This window comes from Balaenoptera physalus (genome assembly GCF_965194825.1).
Source record: "Balaenoptera physalus genome assembly, chromosome: 12".
Taxonomy (NCBI): domain Eukaryota; kingdom Metazoa; phylum Chordata; class Mammalia; order Artiodactyla; family Balaenopteridae; genus Balaenoptera; species Balaenoptera physalus.
In genome coordinates, this window is record NC_138897.1 from 1,106,613 (window position 1) to 1,128,322 (window position 21,710).

At 59.7% G+C, this 21,710-nt stretch overlaps 1 protein-coding gene across 8 annotated transcripts in view; it reads right to left on the reverse strand.

Annotated features, from left to right (window-relative positions):
• NFATC1 (nuclear factor of activated T cells 1) overlaps positions 1–11,046 on the reverse strand; it is a 103,096-nt gene extending 92,050 nt beyond the window's left edge. For 2 of the 8 annotated variants that reach the window (XR_014252070.1, XM_082418517.1), the window contains exon 1: positions 10,524–11,046. Coding sequence is in view for 7 of the 8 variants with exons in the window: in XM_082418517.1 (XP_082274643.1) it covers positions 10,524–10,650 (127 nt within the window). In the remaining variant the exon portion in view is untranslated. Of the gene's footprint in view, positions 1–5,767; positions 6,275–10,523 lie in introns of those variants that run through there. The other 6 variants (XM_082418519.1, XM_082418520.1, XM_082418522.1 and 3 more) reach the window with 6 other exon arrangements.
• Between the last annotated feature and the right edge of the window lie 10,664 nt (positions 11,047–21,710).

Consider the following 21,710-nt stretch of genomic DNA (forward strand, 5'->3'; position numbering starts at 1 on the left):
CGCAAGGGGGCAATGTCCAGGATGGCAGGGACACTGTGCCAGCCCCCCCAGCTGAAAGAGGGCCCCAGACCCGGGCGCTCCTGGGAGGAGTGAAGGTGCCCCAGACCTGCACCCTCGCTTCTGTGGCCACCCTGCGCTTTGAGCCCTTTCCTCCACATGAAGTGCACAGACCATCAAGCATTCGACGAAGAACGGACTTCATTTTAAAGACAAATCATCGACTCCAGGAGGGAAGCCCAGGCAGGACACTGATGGGAAACATACAAACTGTGCACAAAGCCCAGGCCCGGGGAGTCCGTAGGCGCCCTCAACGGGCCTGCCAGGCCTCTCCCCTGGCACCCAGAGGCCTTGGGGGGCCTTGAAGGGGGTTTAGTGGACACCCACACTTCCTGCCCAGCTAAAGAATACTACGCAAACCTGTCATTTATTTTAAGAGATACAGCTGATCCCACCGCTGAACTACCACTTGTTGGCAGGAAGGTAATTCCAAGAATTAAAACAAATCCTAGCAATCAGCTTGGGGCCTCCCCACCACCTGCCCACAGGACACAGCCACATTCGTGGTCCCGAGCCCGAGTCGTGGAGGGTATCTGAGAGCGTGCCCACCCCTGCCCCCGGCCCCCAGAGGGAGATGGAGAGCAGGGGGCCCGCTGACTCCCAGGGCATTCCAAGGGGGGGCCTTTATTTAACCAAAGTCTGTCAATAATCGTGATGCAACGAGGAAGAGAAAAACATAAGCCTTTATAAGCCTTTATTAAAACACAAAAAAGACCCCCTAAGCATGAGTTTTCCTTAATTAAATAAACTACAAAGGAAAAGCCTTAAGTGCCTGAACTTGATTCTGAGCTCAGCCAGAGTCCGGTGATGGAAGTTCTCCCTTTTCGGACAAAACGCGTACAGGTAGGTCTCAGCCTGCCCAGGGCCTGCCTTCCTGCCGGCGGGGGGCATCTGTCCCCTCCCCTCATCCCTCCCAGCTTCCACTCAATTTCCTACCTAAACCGTATTCAAATCTGAATTCTTTAACTATTCAAAGGGATTACATTTACCTGGGATGAAAACATTTCCAGTAACTGTCCTGACAGCCCTGAGACGCTCAGGCTGATGAGTGTCACATCGGCGGCCCCTGGAGAGCTCCGCACCCGTTACCCCCAGTTTCTGCTGCTGCCTCCAGAGCCTGGCTGCCTGCCCAGGAGATTCATCAACTCACAGCGCAGGAGTCTAAGCAAATATTGGGGAGAGCTTATCCAAAATGGCTTAATGTAGTGGACGTTCGTGAAAGCGTGGCTTATCTCTGAAGCCATGCCTCCTCCAGGCCCCCGGCGGGGGCGGGCGCACAGATGGACGCCAGCGTGGGGAGTAGGGGTGCCTGGAGCCCGCGGACCGCGCGTCAGCTCCCAGTGGGTCCAGCGCCCACCGCGAGCTCCATCCTCAGCTCGTTCAACAGGCCAGAGCTGGCAGAAGTATTTCCTCTCATTCTGAAAACTCATTTATTTCAGAACCACACAATCGTATCATCTCTGCACAACCACCAAGGAAGTCGATCCGTGTCCTTCCACCATGGCCGGCTGCATCTCAGCAGGCTCCCGACCGCTCAGAGCCCTGCCCGGCGACATGGGGACCCTCTGCCCGTCCTGGGCAGCAACGGGGACGCGGAGCACACTGCTGGCTGCGCGCGCACCCCGCACACGGCGGCCGCCTCACCCGAGACAGTGGGCGCCACCTCGCCCCTGCCCGCGCCCCCCGTCTGTCACAGACCCTGAGAGGGAGCCCGCCACGGCGACTTTTGTTTTTCATCGTACGGAGCATCCCCTTCAGCATTTGCTGGGGTTGAACCGTAGGACACGAAGCTAGAAATAGAACTGGAAGCAGCCTGGCAGCCAGGCCTCCTCTCCCCAGCCGTGCGCGCTGCCCCCGCGGCAAGATCATACTACGCAGGTAGTGGAAACAAAACAAAACAAAACAAAACAAAAATGACGCTCCACGCCAGGACCTTCCTGTCGGGAGCTGTTTACTGGGCAGGGCAGGAGGGCACCACCGAGGGTGGCCAGGCCCGTGGGTGACAGACAGACGCAGCCCTGAGGGCACCGGTCACCCCACTGCCTGCCAGGGAGATGATTTCCGAAGGCAACAAGCAGCCGTGCTCACAGGGGCCCCTGCGCCCCGACGGGCACGGGCTCCGACGCCCCAGCCTCACTGCCTCAGGTCTTCACCTTCCAGGCCCCGCGTTTAAGGAATTAGGAACACCCCGTGGCCATGAGTCGCTGTGGCCTTCCTCTGACAAACATCACAGAGAATGAAAACGTCCTCTGGGACGAAGCCCCCCGCTGGTGGAAACATCTCTGGAACTTTGGGGCTGCTGAGCTGAAGGTGCGAGGGCAGTCACCTTGCTAAGAGGCCAAGGGGCCGCCCGCGCTCCGGGTGCTGGGCCCGGGCCCTCCCCGCCTGCGCCCAGGCCCCGCGCCCTCCTGTGCAGACACGCGGGCCTCTGGGGCCCCCTCGCCATCACCATCACCACCGCTGAGGAGGGAACTGAGAATAAAAACGCCCCCAAATCTTCACGTCATCAGAAGATGCCCCCTTTCGCACGTGAGCCCTGAAACGCCATCCTGCACAGTGAAGGCGGCGGCGAGGGACCTGCCCTCGAGGCCGCCGGGAGGCCGAGGCCCGGCCCATTTCCTCCTGAGTTGCCAGGGCGACAGTCCCCAGCCGGGCGGCCAAAATAACTTAGAAAACAGGAGCCCCGGGCGGGCGGGAAGCAGGGCCACGCCCGCCGCCCGGCTGACAGCAGAGCAGCTATTTCCTGAGACCCAGAGAGAAGCCGGAGGCCCTCTGCCTGCTCCCCAGAGAGGGAAGCCCACCGCCCAGCCTCCTCCCTAGAGGGGCCGGGAGTGGCCCCGGGAGGGCAAACAACGCCCAGCCCAGCCCAGGGCAGATTATTTTTTAAATTCTCTTTTCTTTCTCCCAACAAATGGCGGCTGTCTATCCGCACCTGCCGAGTGCTCTGGAAATAAAGAACCCCGGGACCCATGGCCCCTCGAACACCTGGGTGCCGCGTCCCAGCGCAAGAGGTGGCGGGAGGGACAGGGTGACAGGTGAGCAGATGCCGCTCTCAACTCAGAGAAAACCGTGACAGGGACGAGGGACCCCAAGGTCAGGGCTGGCCGTGTCCTTTTGAGAAAGTGCCCACTTGTGGTTCAGTATCATCTCTAAGGCTCTGCGTCAGCTCGCTTCACAATTGATCTCAGAATTAGTCATTCATTCATTTATTTCTGTGCAGGTTCATTCCAGAAATAATGTGAAGTCACTCCTGTCACCCATTAAGAGCTGAAGAATTTAATAAAACAATGTAATCATGAACTTAATAATTAATAGTTACAATGTAATGTTAGTAACTAATAAGAACAAGAAGAAAGTACTTTGTTCATAATTGCCAAAACTTAGAAGCAACCAAGATGTCCTTTGGTAAGTTGAATGGATAAATAAACTGGGGCCCATCCAGACAAGGGAATATTATTTAGCACTAGAGCCATCAAGTCATGAAAAGACATGAAGGAGACGTAAGCGCATGTTGCTAAGTGAAAGAAGCCCACCTGAAAAGGCTGAACACGGTGTGTCCAACTACAGGATGTTCTGGAAAAGACAAAACTGTGGACCCGGTGAGCAGATCAGTGGTGCCAGGGGCTGGGGGCGGGAGGGAGGAACGGGGGGAGCACAGAGGGTGTTTAGGGCAGTGAAAACACTCTGTATGACCCCATGATGGTGGGTACGTGTCATTACACATCTGTCCAAACCCACAGAATGTACAACACCCAGAGTGAACCCTATGTAAACTACAGACTTTAGGTGATGATGTGTCAGTGTAGGTTCATCGACTGTAACAAAGGTACCATCTGGTGGGGATGCTGATAGTGGGGGAGACCGTCCCTGTGTGGGGAGGGGGAAATCTCTATACCGTCTACCCAATTCTGCCGTGAAGCTAACACTGTTCTCAAAAAGTCTTAATAAAAAAGAAAAAAGTATGTGTGTTTCTCACGTAAATAGATAAGAAGGAATGTTTTCTATCAACTTCTTCCTAACACCATGACAAGGGGAAGGAGCCCTTTCCATCTCTGCCCAGAGCTCTCTCCAGCTGCCCTTCCCCCAAAGCGTGGTGAATGCTGGGCCCCAGCTGCCAGCACCCCAGAGGCCTTCCTGCAGGAGGCTTTAATGGGACTGTGGTCCCTGGAGGTTGGGGTGGGGGCTGTATCTTGGCAGTGAGGCTGAAAACACACCTTGAGAGTGTTACTCACTCAGCTTGCTGTCGGGGGAGCAGACGTGCAAAGAGACAGAGGGAGGCCGTGAGGCCGTCCCCAACCCTGAGAGCTTCCCAAGCACCAACGGGGCAGCAGAGCCCCTGAGGACACAGGACGTGCGTGGCAGTCCCTGTCCTGGACTGGCTTTCACACCCTGAAGAGGTCAGGAGTGCGGTCCACACGTCACCAAGCCTCTCATCAAAGATATTTGCTAAATAGACTGAAAAGGGGGTTGGATACCAAGGAAGAAAGTCTTCCGGTGGAAACAACCCAAGAAGCCCAGCCAGGACCTGCGCACAGACAGCCGAACCCCAGCAAGTGCAGAAGGCCTTCAGGGCCTGTTTCTCCACTTCCGGCCCCAGATCTGTTCAGACAACTGCCTCGCTCTCCCACCCTCGCCTGCCTTGGCTCCCCCTGACCCAAAGGCCTGGAGGCGGCACAGCCAAGGAAGAGGAAAAGAGAAGACGTTTAGGGAGGGCAGATCCAAGCAGCCTTGGCCTGGTTGGAACATTTATTTTGAAAAAAAAACGAGCAGGACGTTGCCCTTTTAAAAGAGGGGCAGTGAATGATACGGAAAATATTAGACAGTCATTGCAGAGATGGGCGCCCGCCGGTGCCAAGTGCGCTGGGCTCAGCTTCACCACTTCACCGCCACGTGGGCAGGGACAGAGAGAACATCTTGAAGACAGACACAGAAAGGGGGCCGACAGGGGGCAGAAAGACAGGTCGGGGAGAGCCAGGCTGCAAGGAGGGGGCTCTTGGTTCCCTCCACGCAAGGCGGCCCCAGGAACAGGCTGGGTCTTCCAGTAAAAGGGGGCGTGATCACTCAGGGGCTTACTCTTATCCAAAAGCACACACCCTGGGGGGCTGGAGGGTTCCTTTACCTTCTGTTTAAGTAGAACCTTTATTTTTGACCGAGAAAAGAAAACGAAAGAAAGGAAAGGCCCGGGGAACTTGGTGGTCCGAGATACCGGAGGCTAGTTCCATTGGAACTTTTCCGGGGGGGGGGCGGGGGGAGGAGGGAGGCTTCAGCGCTGAGGGCACAGGGAGCGGGCGGGCAGACTTGGGGGACTCGTGGCCCCCGCTCCGCCGGGACGTCCAAGTCCAGGGCCTGGCACACTGTCCCCTGGCGGGAGCGGCGCCCCGCCCTAAAGAGGAGGCCCCTCCAGCGGGAATGCGCTCAGGGCTCAGCTGGAGTGCGGCCCCGAGCCTAGCACACTTGGCCGGGGGATCTACCGACTCCAAAGGGGCCTCCCTCGCTACACCCGCTCGCCCCTCAACTTGACCCGCTGGGGAGGCTATGGGCGCTGCCCCCGCCCCTGGCGCCGCGGGGGGTCGGGGACGGGAGACTGGGGGGCGCCCCGGGGCAGAGGGGCGGGAGCCGCGGCGCGCCTCCGGGCCCGCCCCTCCCGCCGCGGATCCGACCCGCCCGGGCCCGCGCCCCCGCCCTGCGCCCCGGGCCCGCGCGGACCCACCTGCGGTGGCCGCGGCGGCGCCCTCGTCGCTCTGGTTAAACTCGAAGAGGAAATCAAAGTCGAACTCCTGGTCCTCCTCCAGCCCCGTCATGTTGGGTCGGGGGTCAGAGATCAGAGGGTCAGGGTCGGGGTCCGAGGTCAGGGGTCCGGGGTCGGGGTCGGGGTCCGAGGTCAGGGGCGGGATCGGATTCGGGGTTCGGGGTCTGGTCGGGGGTCGGGGACCTGGGTGGGGTCCCGGGTCGGGGTCCGGGGTCGGGATCTGGGCTGGAGTCGGGCGGGGTCCGGTGTCAGGAGTCAAGGCCTGGGTCGGGGTCCTGGACTGGAGTCAGGCTGCGGTCCTGGGTCGGGGTCGGGATGCCAGGTTGGGGTCGGGGTCGGGGTTAGGGGCCTGGAGGGGGTCCGGTCGGCGTCCGGGGTCGGGGCCCCGGCCGCGGGCACCTGTGGTCGAGGCGCCCGGGGCTCGGCTGCGCCCTGCGCTCGGCCGCGCGTCCTCGGGTAACGTGACTCCCGCTCGCGCCCCTCCCCCCGGCCCTCCCCCGCCGCGCCCCTCCCCCCGCTGTTTCCGGGTTTACATAAACAAGCAGCTTGCCGGCCGCCGGCTTCCGAGTTTTAAATAAACTCTCCCCGCGAGCTGGAGCGCACGCCTTTCACTGGTGTCCCGGCTCCCGGCGCCCACACCCACGCCCGGGGCCCCCAGGAGGCTCTCGGGGTCCGGCCCCCCGCGCGAGCGAGACCCCCAAGTGCCCCCCGGGTCCGCACTCCGGGGGATACGCGTGCGCCGGGGACTGGGGGGAGGGGACACGGAGTCCAGCCACCTCCGTCCGCCCCGCCGCCCGAGCGCCCCTGCGGCCGGAGCCGGGTGGGCAGGGGCTGGGGGCGGGCGAGGACGGGAGCCGGCGGTGGACCCCCGCCCGCCTGCAGCCTCACTCCGGGGAGGCGGGCACAGCGAGCGGTGCCGGCTGGCTGCACCCGGAGACAGAGGGGCGCGAAGATCAATACCTGCGTCCCGAATTGCTGCTGACGCCGCACCAACCTACTGAACGTGCCTAGAGGGGCCTCCCAGCTGCCGGGCCCCTCGTAGGACGAGGATCAGCCCGTCTCGGTTGCTGCCGAGTCTACAACGCGCACGTCCAGCCGAAGCCCCGCAGCCTGGGCCCGGAGCAGAATTCCCTGGACCGCAGGGCTCGCTTTCAAAGGAGCAGCTTCTTCCCCAACCCGCTGCGGAAGAGCAACGAACACAGGGAACACCGTTTTCCAGCCCCCCGAGCCCGAAAGAGGAAGGTGGGAGGTTGCTCGGGCTGGGAGCGCGCTCTGCTTCGCACCTTGAGGCCGGGCTGCTGCTCACGCCTGCCGCCTTCCACTCGCAGGCTGATGCCCAACGGGCAGCCCTTCCTCTTTGGGACCCCGTGCACTTTAGCCCCTCAGAGTCCTGAAACACGCGTGCAAATGCCTGTGCGCGCACAAGTAGCCTGCCAGCCACCCGTGAGTGACTCCAAAGCTTTCCCAGGTTGAGGGAGAGCTCGCGGGGCGGGGGGGGGTGTGAAACCCAAGGCCTGAGGGAGAGCAGCCCATCCGCACAACATCAGTATAAAAAGCTAGGCCCGCCTGAGCACCAGCTCTCCCCAGGACTTTCTCCCAGGTGTTTGTTCTAACTTCCCCGAGAATCTTGGCACCCTGTGACACCAGCATCTGGAAGAGCAAGAGAATGGTGGCCAAGACGGCGGTGTGAGAGCATCAGCCACGTGGGGGGGAGTCGAGTGGGAAAGGAGGGGGGTGCACAAGTGTCCGTTTCTGCAACTCCGCTGCCAATCAAACGAGTCCTGCTCTCTGCCCTGCAGGCCCTCTGGCCCCGTGGGGATTGCTTCTTCCAGAAGCAGATAACCTGGGAATCACGTGACCCCTCCCCCAAACCTTTTCCCTCTCATGACCCTTTCCAAATCGCTGGTTTTCTCCAGTGATAAACTATAGTTCACTTTGGCCTGATTTAGTTTCTAATAATAGTTCTATCTTTGAGATGTATGTTGGAGGGCTGTTTTGTTTTAGTTTGCTTTTTTTGCTGACCTTCAGGCAAATGGAAGTACTGTTTTCCGTTCAGAAGCCACAACATTTCATTTTCTCTCTTTTTGGGGATTTTTTTAAGTTCAGCCACCTTCTCACCCCCACCAAAAATTTACACACAAACAACAGCCTCTGCCATCTGTTTAGACTAAAACTTCTCGCTCAACTGTTCTGTCCAGGAGAAAGTGGGTTTACCCTTCCGGGTGCAGCCGAGCCCCCCAGGGTCAGGACTTGGGTCTGCTTTATCCTAAGGCCGAGCTGATCCCCACCTAGTTTCAGATCCCCAGCCAAGGTAACCGGAGAGGGTGGCCGTTTTTTACCTGCTCCTCTTACCAGCACCCCCTGTTGTGCCTTTCGTCTTGTAAATGGTTTGCAGCTATTTGCCAATTCAGCAGACACTCCCGTCTTGATGGAAATGTTTAGCTGGCGCTTCCTGTCAGAGGCTGCCGGTGTGCACCGGGCCCAGAACTCCAGCCCTGGGTGTGATAGAGCAGCAGGGCCTTTTCTAATCTGGATTAGGAAACAACGCCACGAAGTTAAGTGGCAGGAGAACAGCGCAGGCTTTGTTCCGTTCTGGAGAGCCCCGGGCATTCTGTGTGGAACAACCTCTGAATGGGTGGGTGGGTGTACCTACAAGGCCTGCATTTCTCTGCATTCCCCACGCAGAAGAACAAGCACAGGGCCTTCCCAAACAGCAGTGCCTAATGAGCTTTTACCAGATGCTCATTAAACTGGAGGAAAGCGCTGGGGAATCCCTGAGATTCTCAGATGGGCAGCTAAAGCCCAGTCGGGCCTGCGGGGGAAGGCCAGATCCCTTCCGCCAGCCCTCGGCAAGGCAGGCGTGGACCTGCAGGCACGGCCCTGCCTCTCATACCCTGTGCCTGGCTATATGAAGGATTAGATCATACTTTCTGTTTAGCCTAATTCTGTGGTCCTTATAAATACACCAATATTTGTTTAGTCAAAGGGCATCATCACGTCTGGCGTGCTGCCTCTTAGCAGGGACACCTTCAAATGTATTTTCTTAAGCTGGAAACATGACAAATAACCACCACCCCCACAAATGCCTTTTCCTCTTGTAAGAGAAAAAAGATTCTTTATTGCAGACAGACCACCGACTGTTGAAGTAAAGAAACCTAAACTTTGAAAGACCCACATTTTTAAAAAGCAGTGATAAGAAACTTTGAAATAAGTGTCAAGGATGTAAAATCAAAATCTCGACAACTTTTAAAACTTTTCTAACAGTAAGAGCTTGTCCTGTAAACGTTACCTGCTGTTTACGTTTTAACATTTTCTAAATTGGGATGAAATGGTGAGAAACAAGATACATCTTCCTCCCTTGATAAAAATACTTAGAAATAACATAAGACACCAAGACACTGACCCCATACTGATGTTCTTATATTGAATGTATGGTCTTGAGCTCACGTTTGCTAAAGATAAGGAAGTTCTCCCGAGCTGGCAGTCTTTGAAAACTGCAGTTGTAATGCAAGAGGGGCCGTCATATTTATTAGAATTGTGCAGGAGACAGTAGCATTTACTTCCTAGCGCTCCCCATAAGGGTGTCTGCCCTACAGAATATGAGTACTCATCATGCATTGGCAGGCTAGGCAGTTTTCTTAAAATAATTTAGACAAAGTACTTCAGGGTTGATACGGCATTTGGAAAGGTGTCTCCCAGTTTCCATCGTGGTCCCGAACTAGGGTGCTAGTCACCCCTTTCGGAGGCTATCTTCAGACACCTTCAGGAACGCCGTAGGAACTCCGGGCTGCTTTGGTCAGGGGTGGGAGGGGTGCTGAGAGGGTGCGGGTGAGGGGACTGTGGACCTAAGACCGCACGCGGGAGGGTCGCAAGCGCACCGTCAGTAGTGGCGGCCTCGCCATCACCAGCCTTCAGGGCAGGGCAGACACTTATGCCATCTTCGTGACTATGAACAAGTACCTTGAAACTCTTTTCAAACTGTCCCGGAACATCTACGGTTGGAACTCTCAAGTCTCTAAGATTGCAAACTGTCTTGAATCAGGGGCTGTGCCCGACCGCTCCTTTGGTGGCTTTTAGTCCCGCGAGTCGAGCCACCGGCGGGGCAGCGCCACACGGAGCGGTTCGCGGGGCCCAGCGCCTGGAAAGAATCTGCCACCGATTCAGCTCGTGGAGGGGCGCAGAACACCGCCCCCCCCCGCAACCTCACTGTACGGCTGGTCTTCCTGGGGCCTTGCCCCACGGGGGAAGAAACCGGCCATCCCTCTTTCCCAGAGAAACCTCGCTGCTTTCCAAAGTGTCCTTCCTTCGTGGTTCTGACGGCCCTAACCTCGCCCCGTCCCCCAGCCGCCTGCATTTGAACTGAGTTTCTACAGCCGGAGCAGCCGCGAGGCTGCACCAGCGAAGGCCAAGTGCGCGCACTCAGCGCTAGAGAAGAGGAGACACCTATTGGCAAGAAGGCGCGCTCGAAATCAGGGCTGCTCTGGGGAAACACCAGGGGGACACCGCTTCCCAATCTGTGCAGCGCGCCCGCCGCGCGCCCGGCCGCCCGCGCCCCTCCCTGCGCGCGGACCCTGGACCGGCCTGCTCGCCCCTCCGCGGGCCGGCACCCCGCCGGGCGCGGGTCGGACGGGCGCGGGACGCACGGGCTCCGGGCTCAGGGCGCGGGGCCGGGGGCCCCCGGGGGCCGCGGCGGGGGGCTGCGGCCGCTCCGGCTTACCTTCCTCTGCCGACTTCATGGTGCCGCCGGCGGGCGCAGAGGGCCCCAAAGTTTCTCCGCTCCCGCAGACTGCAGCCGGAGGGCCGAGTGGAAACTTGGAAGGGACTGGAAAACTGGTACTTGGCATCCACGCGGCGGCGGCGGCGGCGGGAGGAGCAGGAGGGGGAGCGGGGGGCGCGGGCGTCTTGCGCCGCCGCGCGGGGCCGGGTCTCCCGAGGAAGGACGCCTCTCCCCCGGCGGACGCGCGCCGGCCCGGGCTCAGCGCCGCGCGCCCAGGAGAAACGTCGTGAGGGGCGTGTGCGCGCGTGGCGGGGCCGGGCTGCGGCGGCCCCGGGACCCCGGCAGGGTGACGGGCGGCGGGGGCTCGGAGGTGTGCGCCCGCGCCCGCTCCCCGCGCCCGGCCGCCCTCCCCGGCGCGGTGACTGACTGTGCCGGCGAGTTCGGAGCCTCTGAGTCTCGCTCTGACGCAGGGCCGCGCTCTGCCTCCTGCCTTTTTAAAGCTGGAAAACACCTCCCCCGCCTCCCCGCCGGCCCGGCCGCTCCCGCGCCCCCTCCCTGCCGTGACATCACGCCCCCGCCCGCCCGAGTCGGCGCTGGGCCCGGGGGACCAGCGGCCGAGCGCCCGCCCCTCCCCGCGCCGGGCCGCCGCTCGCCCGGCCCGCGGGACGCAAGGGGGGCGGGCAGGGGCGCACGGCCCGGCCCGGACGCCTGGGTCCACGCGGGTGTCCTGAGACAGCCACACTCCGCTTTAATGAGGGGGCGGGGAGGGGGGCCGGAGACGAGGGGGGTGCCAAGAGGGCCCTGCATGCTGAAGTCATTATGTAAAATCGCAGGCTTTCCCTGCTGTGGAAATTTGGAAAAGCGCTTCCACTGGCAGGCCCGAGAAAGGAAATTCCCATCCCGCTAAATTACTAACAGATTGCACGGCAGTCCCGGGACGTGGAGTTATTGTCATTTTTCTTCTGTAAATATCTGAGCGACCCAGATTGCCTGTTGCACGGCTGGCGGGGGGGAGGGGGGGTCTGGGAGAACCGCGAGCCCCTCCCCGGGCTCCCAGCCCCCGGCCCCCGGCCCGCCCCAGAAGGCCAGGAGCGGTTTACGGGCGCGACTTCGGGGTTTCTAACCGACGGGGGCTGGTCTGAGAACCGAGAGCTGGCGCTCGGGGAAACCTCTCCAACCAGCCCGTTTCACTTTACAACTTTCCTCTTTCAGACCCTGTTGCTTCTCCTCGGCGCGGCTCAGCGGCCAAAACGGGACCGTAGTTTCGTGTTGGCCTTGGAGGGAAGGGACTGGAGTGTTTGTTCGGGCGGTTAAAATGTCTGGTGTATAAAAATCATAAATCTATTGCACGACACCCTATGTGGTTTAAAATAAACCCAGAGCAAAAGACTTGTCTGCCGCGGGGACCAGGAGGCCTGCAGGTCGCGCGGGTGGGCACCCTAAACGACTCCACGCCCGGGACCTGGGGAAACTGGGGTGCGACATTTGACCCCATCTGTGTGTTTCGCTGCCCCTCGGGCGCGATATTAAACAGTAAGAAGGTGCCCGGTGGGGGCGATACCCGCGTCACCGCCTCCGGTTATCGGTTCATCCCAGCGGCGTCGACCGGACAGGACTGAAATCCCTTCTTCCGGCGCAGGTCTCCCCTAGGGTGTCTGGTGGGTGTCAGGACACTTTTCGGGTGCCACTACCTGTGGGTCTGCTCCCACTGCGACAGTAGGGCCTGGCACGAGCCTTGTGCCCCAGGCAAAGGGAGGGGGGACCCCGCGTGGACACCGGGGCTGGGGGGTGGGAGACCCCACGAGGAGGCTGGAGGCCTAAGAGGGGGACCTCGCGAGGATGCTGAGGCTCGGGGGAGTCGCCAGGACACCGAGGCTGGGGGGACCCCGCGAGGACGACGAGGCTGGGGGAGGGGACCCCTCAAGGATGCTGGACGCGGGGCGGGGGCGGAGGCGGGGCGGGGGGCCCGGGGCGTGCAACAGAGCCGGAAGCCGCCAGGGGGCGCTAGGGTCGGGCCGCCCACGCCCCTCCCTCGCCCCGCCCTTTAAAATGATCTGGCCGCGGTACGTTCTGGTGTCCCCAGACCTGGGTGCCAGGGTTCTGCCAGGAGAGTTTGCGTGGAGAGGTCCCGCCCCACTACCGGGACGGGCCAGGAGGAGGGGGCCGAGTCCTTGCGGGGGGCGAAGGGGGGTGTGGGAAGTTGTATTAAAATAAAGACCGACTCTCACCCCTTCCCGTCCGCCCCTCTCGCGCTTTCACAGGCGCGCGGGACCGTCTCCCGGTCCTGGAGCCCGCGAGACCCCCTGGGGCCGGGGGCGCCCCTGGGCTGCAGAGGGGCCGAGCTGGGGGCTGTGGGCTGTGGGCCGCCACTGCTCCTCCTCCTCCTCCTCCTCTTCCTCCAATAAATAATTTTCACTCCATCCAGAAAAGCTCTTTTCCTGTCTGCTCTCAACGCGCCCCTTATTCCCCCGCCCGGGTGACGGAATCCCCGTCTGTTTCCCTCTGTTTAATTCCGTTGCCGGGACCACGGTGGCCGCGCGCCAGGGCGCAGGGAGTTCCGGGGGCGGCGGCGCAGCTCTGTGGCCAGCGCGCCCCCGTGTCCGCCTCGGGCCGGTCCTGCGGCCACCGCGGGACCACGGGCCTCCGTCCCCGCGGCCGCGGCCCCCCGCGCTCCCCTTCCGCCTCTCCGGGTCCTCCGGCCTCCTCTCGAAGTGTGTTTATAGCTGCTACTAGGAGAGACGTTACACGGATTTTATTTTAAGGATGGGTGATGACTAACGAAGTTAAAAGGAGCTTAGGACAGAAAACAAGACTATTTTTAGATTACTGTTGTTTCTGTGGATTATTGGGGCAAATACACCCAAAGAAGCTTACCATTTTCAAAGTCCCTTTGGATGCCAAATCCTTTCTCTTGGAGCACACTTGGGTAATTCATCCACCCTGCCCAATATTTCCTATAGACTCTGCAGTCGCCGTTGCTCGGGTTTTTGTGTTTAAGCACAACTGCTATGGAGACGCCACCCTCAGGGACGTGGGCGGTCCGGGACCTGGTCAGGAGGACCTGGGAAGCCCTGGCCTGGCTGGAGCTGCCCTGAAGGGGAGGCTCTGTCCCCCGCCCTGGGAGCCCCGCTGGGGACCGTATGGCCCACCTGGCCTGGGGCTTTCCAGCCTCCAGGGCGGCAGCTTCCGGGCACACACTTCACTGGCAGGGGCTCCGGGGCAGGTGCTGGGCCACGGCCCACCCTTTCTTCCTGTTCCTCAGTCGCACACCCAGGTGCCACTTCTTGCTGGTGAAAATCACCTCAAACGTCTGCGGGTTGAGCGTGAATGCTTTGTGCTGGCCAGGTCCACATGGTGAGCCCGGCGGTGGCCAGCTTAACGTCCTCCCATTTGGAAACACTTTGGGCGTCTGAATCCTCTATAAGGGGCAGGTGTGCGTTCTTCCTGCAGCAGCTTCTGGGCAGCCAGCAAGAAGCACATGGACTGAACAGAGGTGCTGGCAGGTATGCTTGGGTACAGGGGCAGCTAGCCAGAGGGTGGAGACTGGCATGAAGTCGAAAATCAGAATTATGAAGAGGGTATTTACTTCTAAGTAAACTTAGCTGAGGTTGTTTTTAAAAAGCCAATGGCAGTACATCTCCAGGTCGTGGCTGAAGTTGAGAAAGATGGGACTGCACACCTGTGTCAGCCCCTCCAGACGTCCCTCTTCGGTCTGAGGTGTCCTTAGAGGTCCATGGATTTAGGGTTTGGAGGTGTACACTGTGCTTTCACTTGTGAAATCGCCCTTTAATCCACCCCTCCTCCCTGGAACAGGGCAGGGGCCTTCTTTGTCTCCCGAGCACACACCCCAAGCACCACTGCCAGGGCTAAAGCCTCAGTCGTCCGTCAGTCAGCTCCCCTAAGCACAGCTCTCAGCGCGGCCCCTGATGTCCTGCACCCTCCCCCGGCCGGAGCAGTCCCTCCCCCACCTCACTGCCCCCCACCCTGCGTCTCAGCATCACCCCCACCGACGCCCAGAGCCCTCCTCCAGGCCACCTGCCCCCCCCGGGTCCTTATCACCCGTCTGATACATCTTTGCCCACCGCCGTAGCCCCTCACACTGCTGTCCAGTGTACTGGCCTTGGACAGCCCGAGTCTGCTTTATAGCCTGGAACATCCTACCTGGAGGATGTCCCAGGTGACCTTGAGAGGAACGTGTGTTCCGCTGTGGCGGGGTGGCACGTCCTAAGCACATTCGGTAGGCCGTGTTGGTTTACGGTGTGGCTCAAGCCTTCTGTTTCCTGGTTGGTCTTCCGTCTGGTTGTTAACATCCATTATCGAAAGTGGGGTATTGACGTCTCCACCTATTGCCATAGGAACAACTATTTCTCCCTTCCTTCCATCAGCTTTTGCTTCATATATTTTGGAGCTCGGTTGTTAGATGCACATATGTTTCTAATTGTTATGTCTTCCTGATGGATTGGCCCTGTTATCATTACGAAACATCCCTCTTTATTTGTAATAACACTTGTTGTGTTAAAACCTATTTTGTCTGACATCCGTGCAGCCATTCCAGCTTTCCCGTACTTGTTCTTTGCATAGTATATTTTTCCACCCCTTTAGTCCATTCGTGCCTTTGAATCTAAAGTGTGCCTCTTACAGCCAGCTGCAAGTTGGATCACCTTTTTTTTGTCCAGTTTGACCATCTCTGCCTTTTTATCAGCTTGTTAAATTCATCCACACTTAATGTTATCATTGATACCATTGGATTTATATCTGCCATTTCATTTTTCCTGTTTCCTATTTTTCTCATGTCTGTTTTGTTCCTCTATTCTTCCTTTATGCTTTCTTTATGTTAAGTGAATGTTGTCTAATGTAGCATTATGAATTCTTTAATGATTTTTACCCTTTTTAAAGTTATTTCCTTAGTGGTTGTTCTAGGGTTTACCACTTACATTTTAACATCACGATCAGGTTTAGATTTATACTAGCTTAATTCCAGTGATATACATAAACATTAATCTTACGTGGGTTTATTCCTTTCTCCCCTTTTTATGGCATTATGTTACTTAAATGACAAATAGTAATGCTGCAAACTCAGCGGTACTCTGGAATCATGCTTCCTTTACCACCTGTAGTCAATCCCTCCATCCTGGCTCTGCTCCACCCACTTCCTTGGTACTGTTATTGATGAAAATATTACACATGTATTACATTTCCACTAATACTAGGCCTGACATTACATTATATCTATATTCTTTTATACAATTGCTTTTTAAATCCGTTATTAGAGCAAAGGAGGAAAATATACATTTGTACTGCTTCATAAAATTACCTCCTTACCTTTAACAGCACTCTGTTTTCTTCGTGTGGATTCAGTTTCCGTCTGGGGTCATGTGCTTTCAGCCTGAAGAACTTCCTTTACTTCTCGTAAGGTGGATCTGCCAGCAGCCACTTCTCAGTTTTTGTGTATCTGGGAAGATCTTCATTTCACCCTCAGTTTTGAAAGATAGGTTTGCTGAGTATGGGATTCTTGGTTGACAGTTTCTTTTTTTCCTTTGAGCACTTCGGATGTGTCACCCACTGCCTCCTGGCCTGCGGTGTCTCTGCAGAAGGCCAGTGTCATTTGGGGTCAGTCCTACTGGGGGCCCCTGGAAAGGGACATCGTTCTCCTCTTGCTGCTTTCGGGATGTTCTCCTTGCCTTTGATTCTCAGCCTCTTCACTGTGATGCAGGCCTCTCCTGGCGTGGAACCACCCTCACAAGCTGGACCGAGGGCTCTGGGGGTCCCGGCGTTCTCAGGGCACAGCCTCCATTCCACTGCAGGAGTGGGGGCTGCGTGGGAGCAGGTGCCCCTCTTCCCAGCCGCACTCCCCGGGGACTCAGCCCACGGGCACAGGGAGCCCCGAGTTGGTGGCTGCAGCCTCGGGAGCGCAGCCCCCTCCTCGCTGAGCTGGGACGCTGCGGGAGTCTTGGTTCAAATACCAAAGACTCTCCTTTTTAAACCAGTTTCCATAGACTTTCTTGAATAGATGTTTCATTCGCCATTGTCCTTAGGAGCATTTGCAGAGGCTTTAAATGGTTGTTTTCTTTTAAACGATTTTCTCCGTTTTCACTGTGAAGCAGGTCAGCTGGGCTCCCCGTGCTCACAGCGCACAAGCTGATGTGGTGTCTGCTTTCCAGTCCCGCACGGCACCCGTGGGAGCCCTCCTCAGGGGCTTCACCTCGTGGGCTGTTGTGAGGGTTAAAACGTGACCACCTCCCGGCCGCTCAATGACTGTGACGATCATCTCAGAGTCAAACTGTCCTGGGCTGGATTGTGTTGTCCAAGGACACGCTGGAGCCCTGACCCCTGGTACCCGCGAGTGGACCGTACGTGGAAATAGGGTCCTTGCGGATGGGATCGGTGAAGAGCAGGTCATTAGGTGGCCTGACCCAACGTGGCCGTCGTCCTCATGAGAAGAGAAGGTGACGGGGCAGCGACACGGGAGTGACCCTGAGGACACCGGCACCACCGGCCCCTGGGAGAGGCAGGGGGATCCCCCCCTGGAGCCTTGGAGGGAGCCCGGCCCGGCCGGTGCCCTGACCCTGCACTTCTGGGGCTGCGAGAGAGTATTGTTCTGTCCGTTCGAGGCCCCAGTTTGTGGTACTTTGCTCGGCGGCTCCAGGGAACCAAGTCAAAGGCCGGTGGTGTGTATTTCCTTCCGGGAGCCCAGGCCACGTCATGTCCTGCTGTCTCCCTCCCTCGGGTGCCCGGGAAGCGCCCACCCAGCGCTCCCTCCAAAGGACCCGCCGTGGAGCCTGGCTGACAGCCCGCTGGGGGCACTCCTGACCCACTGAGGCCACCACGGCCGGGCCAGTGGCCATGGTGCCACCCCAGGCCCCTCCTCTCCCCACGGTACCCCCGTCAGGCACCTTCGCCCGGGGACCCCTCCATGTGGGTCGTGAGCTGCCCTGCTCCCCGTGGGACTCAGGCCTGGTGCTCCTGCAGCTCCTGGGGGCCGTGGGGGGGTGAGCCCGCGGCTCTGAGGCCCCCCCGGGAAGCCGTGCCCACTGGGCCCGCGAGGAAGGCGCGGCCAGAGGCGGATTCCTGGGCGGTTTGATCATCTGGATCCAGAGGCACCTGAAAGCCCAACTCTGAGTTCCTCACGCGGGGAGGAGACCCCTTCCCTGTCTCGCTGCCTCCGTCTATTTTGCTGTGGGATTCGGCCTCAGCTAGAACCCCAGGTCCCACAGGAGCCGCCGCTGGCACCCGGGCGCTGCCCCTGCTCCGCAAGGCCCGAGAGGAGGCGGAGGCGGAAGGACGGGTGAGGGCGGAGGCTGCGAGCCCCCGGCTGAGCAGAGGCCTGGCGCTTCACCTCGCTTCTCCTGGGGAATCCTGCTCCAGCTCCCCCTGTCCTGAGCCCCGGGCGGCCGCCTCGCGCCCTCCCTGCCCGCCTCAGGCCAGCTGCGGGCTTGGTGAGCCCTGTCCTTTATTTCTGAGAAGTCGGAGGGGTGCGGAAGAGAAGGGCACTCAGCTCCCCTGTTTGGCCGTCGCGGCATCTGCTCTGGCCACCGACCCGGCCGGAGGGCACTAGGTTCCACCTCTTGTTTCTGGCGAGTGTCGGGGTTTGCACCTGTGAGCTCACACGCTTTCCTTTTATGAGAGAGTAAGGGGAATAATAGTAATAGTTTTCTGGCGGCAAATTTGTTAAATTAAGCAGCAACCCAAGGCGCGCCGCTTTCACCCCCGGCCTTAGACGGGGAGGCTGCTGAGTCCTGTCTCTGCTCCGACTGGCTTTCGTTTTACACGCGGCGGTTTTCGGGAGGGGGGGCGCAGGCCAGCCGCCCCTCCCGGGCCCAGGGCTCCGGCCCCGCGGCGAGGTGGAATCTGCCCATGGCTTGGGGCTGCCGGGCTTCCCAAACTATTTTTAAAGTGTTTTTGGTTCAATAAAGCTCTAAACAAGTTTTGCCAGATACTTTTTCCATTAACTTTTAAACCGGAGTGAATTTCAAGGGAAATTTAATCCGTGTGCTTCTGATTCATTTACACTTAACTCATTGAGATGCCGTGTTGAACTGTTTGATGTTGAAGCAGAAGGCAGTTTTCTACAAGCCTGCTTGGCCTTTCTTCCTTCTTGGAAACAGGAAGTGGCATCTTGCCAGAGTGTAAATGGACGTGATCCCTCAGTGACGGTGCTGTTTCAAACCCACACCCTAGAGCCTGGGGCTGTCGCTGGGCCCTGGGCTGCTGGGTCCCCAGGCGGGTGGGGGAATGGGGCCGACACCCCAGCACAGCCCTCTGGCTCTCCCCCATTTGGGCCTCAGGTACCCAGACAGCAAGAGAGCCTGTACTGTGCTTGTCTCTTTAAAACTTGTGTCAATACACATAACAAAAATTTACCATCTTAACCATTTTTAAGTGTACGGTTCACTGGCATTAAGTACCTTCACATTGTCACCAGCATCCGTCTCCAGAGCTTTCTCATCTTCCCAAACTGACACTCGGTCCCCGAGCGATGCCGGCCCCCGTCCCCACCGTCACTCTGTCTGTGAATTCGCCTGCTTAGCCCAGGCCCCTCGTGTAAGTGGAATCCCACAGGATTTGTCCTTTCGGGACGGCTTATGTCACTCAGCATCATGTCCTCAAGGTCCAGGCGGGTTGTACCCGGGTCAGACTTTCCTCCCCTTCGAGGCTGAATCAGATTCTGTCGTGCGCAGAGACCACGTCGTCCTCCATACTCGTCCGTGGACGGGTGTTTGGGTCATGTCCACCTTCCAGCTGTGGGAGCGGTGCTGGCCTGACCGTGGCTGCGGACTCCCCCTGAGACCCGGCCTTCAGTCTCTGGGCGACATGCCCAGACGTGGGGTTTCTGGATCCCACGGTGCTTCTGAGTTGGGCTCTTCGAGGGACCAGCGGCTTGTGCTTGGTTTGTAGGTGGCGTCGCGGTGGCCGCTCTGGACAGGTTCTCAACAACTTCCCCTCCGGGGATCCGCGCTCCGGTGAGACCTCCAGGCTGGTGGCCGGACCTCGGCAGGGCCCGGGGCAGTGGGGAGGGGCGGCAGGGGGCCTCCAGGCCCGGCACCTGGGGTGCAGTCAGCTCCAGGCTGGAGGCGCTCCAGAGAAGACACGGCGCCCGTCCCAGCGCAGGCGGAGAACCAAGGCCTCTGGGGCCCAAGGACAAAGGGCACGGCCACAGCCTCGCAGGCTCTGGGCCTGGGGGAGCGAAGAAATAACCCGGGGGTTCTCTCGTCCCCGTCAGGAGTGGATCTGTGGCTGGGCCCCCTCTGTCTCCCTGTCTCTGTCCCTCCCTCGTCATCGTTGTTTTGTTTTTGTTTTTAATTTATTTTTTATTTATATTATTTTTATTTTTGGCTGTGTTGGGTCTTCGTTGCTGCACGCGGGCTTTCTCTAGTTGCAGCGAGCAGGGGCTACTCTTCGTTGCAGTGCGCGGGCTTCTCATTGCAGTGGCTTCTCTTGTTGTGGAGCACAGGCTCTAGGCGTGTGGGCTTCAGTAGTTGTGGCACGCGGGCTCAGTAGTTGTGGCTCACGGGCCTAGTTGCTCCGCGGCATGTGGGATCTTCCTGGACCAGGGCTTGAACCCGTGTCCCTGGCATTGGCAGGTGGATTCCTAACCACTGCGCCGCCAGGGAAGCCCCATCACTGCTCTTTAATGATGAACGTAGCCATGCTCTCAACTCTGGTCCTCACGGGGTGTCCTCCTGATCTGGTCACGCTGGGCACCAGGCTGCCAGGTGGGCTGGGCCTTGGTTGCCCCTACTGGGCAGTGTGACAGGGGCCCTCGATGGCCCCAGTGTCCCGGGGGGGGGGGTTCTGCAGCTGAGTGGCTCACCCACCAGCCTGGGGGATGTGGTTACTGAAATGGCTGCAGGTTCCCACCAAGCTCACCAGCTGGGTGTCCACCCACTGTCCACCTTCCCCAGTTTCCTCCTGAGGACCCATGTGGGTGCCCCGAGCTGGAGGCTCTGGGAACAGGGTCCCTGGGCCGAGGGCAGCACGTCCTGCAGACCGCTAGGGCCATGTGCTGGGGTGGGAGGGTGGGGAGCAGGGGGGGTTGTCCAGGCGAGGGGCCCCCAGGGAGGGTTAGCAACGCATTCTGGAGGCCTGTCACCCTGCGAGCGCTGTGTCCGGATCCAACCAGCCTGAGCCCGGCCCCAGGTCCCAGCACCCGGCAGCTGCCCCGCCCCCCGTGGGCCCCACCCCCGGGCCCACCCCTCCAGCCTGCACCCGGAGACCCGGCTCGCCGCCATCTCCCCGAACCCTGACCCGCGTGGCAGACGGAGCTCGGCTTGCCCGGGTCACCTGCCTCCTTCTTGCTGCCATTTCAGCTTCTTCTCATTTTGTCACAAATTGGGGGGGGATGGTCAGGGGGCAGTGAGATCTCCCAAGGGGCGGGGGTGGCATCAGTCAGAATATTCCGGCGATTTCAGGGGGGCGGAATCCACAGCCGGGCATGTGTGCCCACATGGGGTGCCAGGCGGTGGGCAGGAGGGGTCCCGGCACCCCCGGGACGCCCTGCTGGCAGGAGGTGGCCGCCCTCAGGTTGCGGGGGGAGCCCCTCACCCCTGCCGAGAGGCTCCTGCTACAGGCTTCACGCCCGGAGGCGGCGGGGTGTGGGACGGCCAGCTGGGGACCTCACAGCCCGGCCATCGGCACGGGCTCCAGGCGGCCGGGCAGTGGGACCTCAGGGCCGGGCCGAGGACGCAGGTTGGCCGGGGAGGAGTGGGAGGTTTGCCCCTGGAGCCCCCGCCAGGCTCCCAGGGTCCTCGGCACCGGGGCGGTGGCGCCTGAACCAAGGGGCCCATCCAGTCTGCTGGGCACGAGCGCCTCGCATCCCGCCAAGTGGGGCCTGGAAGTGGGCGCACTGAGCTCGAGCTGGTGGCTGCGTGGGACGCACCCACGACCTGTGGGCCGTCACCTCCGTCAGGAAGCTGGTGGCTCTTCCCGAGTGGCCTCGGCACCGTGACAGTGACGCAGCCTCACGACCTTCAGGGACTGAAAACCACGGATCCTTAGAGAAAAACAGGAGCCGCTCCGAGGACATCAGTGAGACGTGTGGCTGGAGGGTGATGACGGTGTCCTGGGCTGACCTCCTCCAGAACCTCCTCCAGGACCTCCTCCAGGACCTTCTCTAGAACCTTCTCCAGACCTCCTCCCTCCTCCAGGACCTTCTCTAGAACCTTCTCCAGACCTCCTCCCTCCTCCAGG